General features: G+C 24.6%; 1 protein-coding gene across 1 annotated transcript; it reads left to right on the plus strand.

The window, feature by feature from the left end:
* Positions 1 to 627: 627 nt before the first annotated feature.
* Phum_PHUM559420 (RING finger-containing protein, putative) lies at positions 628 to 4041 on the plus strand (the record flags this gene model as incomplete). Its single annotated transcript, XM_002431868.1, has 11 exons — positions 628 to 718; positions 1057 to 1316; positions 1392 to 1553; positions 1622 to 1837; positions 1949 to 2133; positions 2240 to 2500; positions 2596 to 2761; positions 3073 to 3270; positions 3359 to 3487; positions 3581 to 3737; positions 3803 to 4041. The coding sequence occupies 11 exons, from the start codon at positions 628 to 630 to the stop codon at positions 4039 to 4041; spliced, it is 2064 nt and encodes a 687-aa protein (XP_002431913.1).
* Positions 4042 to 6467: the final 2426 nt, after the last annotated feature.

A 6467-nucleotide genomic window follows, 5' to 3' on the forward strand; every position in this document is an offset into this window, starting at 1 on the left:
ATAATTTTTGTTATGACGAGAATTTAAGAGTAATTTAATTACGTAAAGTTAATTTTTACATACAAACAAGGTAAATATTTGTAAATTTTTAATTTTATAATTGATTTATTTAAAAATTTTAACATTTTCACTCAATATTTGACCAGCGAATATAATAATTCTCCGGTTCATTAATATGCACTCTTTTGTATTGATTTAAAAAGAAAAATAAAAAAATAAAAAAAAATTAAAAATTTTTATTTTAACTTAAATGAAAAATTAATTATTACTCAAAGGTTTTAATTTAAATTTTTAATAAACAATCATTCATTTATTTATAATTTTATTTAATTCCGTGAGTGAAATGTTTAAAAAAAAAAAAAAAAACCTTTAAACTTTAGGATTAAAGTCTATTGTTACGCTTTTAAAATTTGATTGGACTGTTGTAACATTCAAATTCGCTGGTCATTTTTTTAATTGTTTTTCATTTTTTCATGAATTTTTTTTTTTTTTTAGAAAAAAAATTTGTTCTCCTAATAGTGTTTTATTAAAAGTCTATTATTTAAAAAATGTACATTCATTATTATTATTATTATTATTGCTCAAAAAAATATCGTTTTCAGTAAAGTTAATTTAACTAATTTAAAAATGATTGGAATGAGTTCAACATTAGTCGAGACTGTTTCAATTAATTATGAAGACTTTAATGAAAGTTTTTTAACTTGTGGAACTTGTTTATGTAAGTAAATAATATTCATTTTTAATAAAAAACTTTTATTTATAGCACTTAAAATTAGCACTTGTTTAAATGACTACAATATTTTTTATTAGATAGAGTTTATTTTTAAATCGATTGGAAATTTAGTTTGTTAGTTCTCGATGAAAAAAAAGTTTTTTTTTTGTACAGATTAATTTTGTAATATTTTTTCTTCACAGTGGAACTTTCCAACAAAGGTAAGGACTTATAATAACTTGTGGACTTGTAATTTTATTGGATTGAAAAGGTTTTCATTTTGTTTTTTTTTTAAAAAAAAATTTTTTTGGAATTTTACTAATAGAAAATATTTATTTTAACAGGTATGTACGATGGGAGTGAACATACTCCTAAACTCTTGCCTTGCTCACATACAGTTTGCCTTCATTGTCTGACTAGAATAGCAGCTTCCCAAACGAGAGACAATGGAACTTTTAGATGTCCAATTTGTAGAAAACTCATCACTATTCCAAGAGGGGGAGTTTCTGCATTGCCTCCATCTTTTTTAGTTAATCAACTCTTGGATCTTATGTCAAGACAACGAAGAGAAGTGATTCCCAAATGTTCAATTCATCTTACACAGGTAAGCATAGACTTTTTTTTTTTCTCTCTCTTGAAAATATATTTAAATTTTAATAATTTTAAATGAATTTTAAAGGAACTTTTATTCTGTGAAACATGCGACACAGTTTTTTGCTCTCTATGCACTGGATCAACCGGCCATTCATCGAGTAACGAACACACAATCATACCATTTTCGATTGCCATTAAACGAATGTCTGAAATATTACTTTACAAAGCCAACGAATGCATTTCAAAAGTTAGTTTTTTATTCATTGAAAATATTAAATTTAAAAAAAAATTAATTAATATATTTAAAAAATTCAGCTTGCAGAAGCACAAGAAACTGTTAAAAGTGAAATACAAAAAATAAACGTTGGAAGTGAAAAAGCAATTGAAAAAATAAATGACACGATAAATGAATTAAACGTATTAATTGAAAATAGGAGACAGGAAATGTTAAATGCCGTATCGGAAGCTGCACAAGAGAAAAAAAAAGTTTTAGAAGAACAATTAGCCATTATAGAAGGAGAAAAAAATAAAGTAATTAATTTTTTCCAATTAAAGTAAATTATTTCATGAGTTTTTTGTATGGGAGCATGCGGTAGGTTTTTTAAAAATTAAATTTTTTTTTTTTTTTTTTTTTTTTTTTAGGTTGAAAATGAATGCGATGGTTTACAATATCAAGTAGAAGTAAGAAACATAACGCAAAAAATTTCTAGTTTGGGTGAAAAATTAGATGCCGCATCAAGTTTAAGCGAACCGAGAGAAAATTCATTTCTCACGTGTGATTTCACTCATAATGATTCACTATTAAAATTAGCGGAAAATTTAAAAACGTTAATTTCTTTTAAATACTTTGAAGTTTTCTTTTTTTGTTTAAAAAAAATTTTCTTGCGGTAATGGGAGACTAATTTTCCGGATTGAAAATTTAATTTTTTCCAGATTGGGTAGAGTTAGAACGAGCACAACTTATCCTAGTCTTTGCACTTACGATTTGTGTGAAAAAAATCCAGTTGCTAATTTAGAAACGTGCGTTATATTAAACACTGTCGACTATCACGGGAATTCCAGATCAACTGGAGGAGATCCCGTTACGTCTAACGTCACAATGGAAGGGAATCCTAATAAAGAATTAAATGTGAGAGTTGAAGATTTAGATAATGGAACTTATAAAATTTATTTTCGTCCACCATTAGCCGGAAAGTTAGTTTTTTTTTTTTGCAAAATGTTAATTTTTTAATCGCTAACGTAAAGTAAAAATGTTTTTTTTCTTTTTTTTCCCCTCCCTCCCCCTCTAGGTACTTATTAAATATTCTAGTCTTTGATCGTGTCATACGAGGATGTCCGATTCCGATTGATGTGACTGATCATAACAATCCGATTACCACATTTGGAATGAGAGGATGTGGAAAAGATGAATTTTTACAACCCGTCGCCATTGCTGTGGACAAAGACACGCAATACGTAGGTTTTTATTTAAAAAAAAAAAATGTCGGTCGTAATAAATCAACTTTTCAAAACCTTTTCGTAAAAGTTTTATTTTATTTTATTTTTTTTTCTACCTTGCACAGTTTGTAAATGCGTTCAAAATGGAAAAGTTGAAAGTTTTTGTACCGTCGAAGAATTTTTTCGAAATAATCCGAATTTTTTATTAATTAAATTTTTTTTATTCTTTATTTTCCGAGGTTATATTCAAATGTTTTCCTTTTTTAACGTGAAATTTTTAGTAAAAAACGGGGAAAAATTAAAATTAAATTAAATTTTTAATTAAACAGATTTACGTCGTCGATACCGGAAATTCACGAATAAAAATATTAAATAAAGATTTAGAATTTATACGTCACATATATAACGAAGGTTTGGAAGGTCGAAGTTGTACAGGTATTGACGTTTGTAAAAATTATATTTGCATCGTTAATTGGCGTACGAAAACGGTGACGACCATGAATCACGACGGTATCACAATGTCAAAAGTAAGAAAAAATTTGATCGTCGTGAGAAATTCGATTTTATGTATCGGAAAAAAAAAAAAAAAAAATTGATTTTTTTTTGTATCTTTAGTTTTCTTATGACGAATTTCAAGAACCCATCGATATATCGATCGATAGCGAATATGGACATTATTTAATAGCCGACAGCGGATTGAGTTGCGTTTTTGTTTTCGATTCGTTAGGTAAACTATTATTTCAAGTGAGTATATATATATATATATGTAGGCACGGTGTGGGGGTGGAAAAAGTTCGTTTTTTAATTAATCATAACTCTTTAATTTTTTTCAATAAGGTTGGAAAAAAAGGAAATGGGAAAAATGAATGTTTTAATTTAATATCGTCCATTTGCGTCGGACCGAACAGTTCGATTATTGTGGCAGACACAAGCATTCACATATACTCGCCGAAAGGAGATTTAATCGAAGAAATAAATTCGAACGAAGTCAAAAGTAAGTGTGTTGTAGATTGGGAAAAATAATGGCGAAGAATCAATTATCAAATGATCATTTTCCAGGTCGGGGAAGGTACGGAGGTTTATCCGTCGACAAAGAAAATCGCATTGTCGTCGTGAAAACGGAAAAGAATAAAAACGTTTTGCAAGTATTGAAAATACCCGGAGGAGAAATATTATCAACGATTGATTCGTACGATTCGAAACTTAAAAGACCCGGAGGAATATCGGTGACAAACGACAATCACGTTGTTGTGGTCGATTTAGGTTACGATTTAGTTAGAAAATATCGTTATTGGTAGATGATGATGATGATAATAATATTAATAATAAAATACATACGATGGAAAGTGTAAAAAAAAAAAAAAAAATCATTCATTCGTCACGTGTGCACGAACTCTGCTAATTTTTTTTGGCTCAAAATATGCACACACGTGTAAATAATAATAACAAGCGACGAACACGTAATTCATTAATAATAATTGTTTTCACTTGTTTATTATTATTATTATTATTATCATATTAAACGGGTGGGATGTTATGTATTTAATTATTTTAATACCGATGTCGGAAACTTTAGAAAAATACCTCGTAATATAATTACATCATTTAATTGTAGAATATTTATTTTAAAAAAATGTATGTTTTCGTTTTTTTTTTTTTTTTGTGTGTAGACTTTATTTAATTTTTTTATACATATTTTGGGCCAGAAAAAATGTTTTTTTTTGTTCTCTCGATTCACATAAATCTATAAAAAAAGAAAAAATTATTTTCTAGTCTTTAAATAAATAAATTAATTAAAAAAAAAAAAAAGTTGCGATGGATGCCTTAATAAAATATAAATAAATATTTGCGGTTAGACATTTTTTTTTTATTTTGTAATTAGTAAAAAATTTTTTTTTCTTTTTTTAGACTGCATAAAAAAAATTTATTCGTAGTACTTATTAAAAAGTTACGATAATTATGTGTAAAAAAAAAACAGTTTTTTTATATATATATATTAATTTACAATAAGGAATGTAAGTTTCGAAACGATATTTAATTAAAAAAAAAAAAATTCTTTGCCATTAAATTAAGTATATCGACGATTATTATTATTATTATTATTATTAATTTTGTCTAGTCATTTCATTTGTTTTTTATTCGAGTTTTTAATAATAATAATAATAATAAAAAAATGTAAACAAAGTTATTACCTACCATTTAATAAAACTTAAATTTTTTTTACAATATTTGTTATTTATTTAATATTTAAATTTTTTGTATTAATTTTCAATATTACGTATAATTAATAAATATTGGAAATGATTTTTTTATTAATTTTTAATTTAATAAAATAAGATTGTTGTAATTTAAACTAAATAATTTTAAATTAGTTTGTAAAGCATTTTGTACCATTTTTTAATTTTTTTCTTTTTTTACGTATCGAATAAAATTTTTTTTTATTTAAAAATATAAAATTTATGTTTTGTTTTTATTTAATCTAACAAATATTATCCGTACTTTATAATAATAATTTTAATTTCCTTTAAAAAACCGAGAAAAAAAAATGTCGTTTTACATTTGTTTTTAACGTTGAGAATAAATATAAACAAACGTGTGTTTTCCCTCCAAAACAAAAATTTTTTTTTTTTTTCAAAAGTTGGCACCGCCGTTAAAACGACGCCAAAAGTTGTTACACGATCGGCCGTTGAAAATTGATTTGAGTTACAATTTAAGTGTAGTCGGTGTAAGATGTAGCCATCGAAAAAATTATTTATAAAAAATGCTTTTTTTTTTTTTTTGAATATTTTTAAAGAAAAATAATCGAATGAAATTTTATATCGTTTATAACAAATTTATAAATATTGCTACATTTTCATCTGATATTATTTATTTAATTTTTATATCGTTTTAATAAAAAAAAGTAAGAGAAAGAAAAAAAAAATTTTTTTTTTTAAAATCAAATATGGCTGGACAGTTCATTTGATCATTTTTTTTTTTTTTTTTACATTCTTTTACTTTTTTTTTTTTTTTGTTTTTAATCCAAATGAATTATGAGTTATGAAAATCGTGGGTTTTGTTTTAAACAATAGTTAAATTAATTTAATTATTCAATTCTTCGTATAACGATGTTCATTTTTTTTTCCGGGAAAATTTGATCATTTGTGTCAACACCCACACATTGAAACAAACACCGAAGTTGATTTTATTATTATTCTCCATGTTAAACATATGTAAGTGTGACATTTTATATTTTCTTTTTCATCTCCTTTTTTTTTATTTTTGTTTGTTTGTTTTAATTTCATAATTATGAAATATGAATGTTGATTAATAATTTTCTTTTTTTTTTTTTTCACAATTTTTTAATTTAATTGAATTTTTAATTGTCCAAAAAAAAAAAATTTAACTGTAAAGCCAACTATTTTTATTTTTTTCTCCAAAAAAAAAAAATTATTCATATTTTTTTAAATTTTTGGCTTAGTTTTTCTTAATTAAAAATTAAAAATACTCAGATAATTATTTAAAAAATGAAGAGTGTGACATTTAAAATTTATTTACTCATTTAACCAAGTTTGAATAATGAATATCGAGTTGATGAAATAAATGTTAATTTTTATGTATTTGCTTGTTTCGATAATGGTTTTCGATTGTAATATTAATTTTCTAAATAATCATTATTATTATTGTTATCATTATTATTAATTTCATGAGCAAACCTTTGAAAACTCGAGAGAGTTTGATAATT

The sequence above is a fragment of the Pediculus humanus genome, genomic scaffold (assembly GCF_000006295.1).
Source record: "Pediculus humanus corporis 1103172108297 genomic scaffold, whole genome shotgun sequence".
Taxonomy (NCBI): Eukaryota; Metazoa; Arthropoda; class Insecta; order Psocodea; family Pediculidae; genus Pediculus; species Pediculus humanus.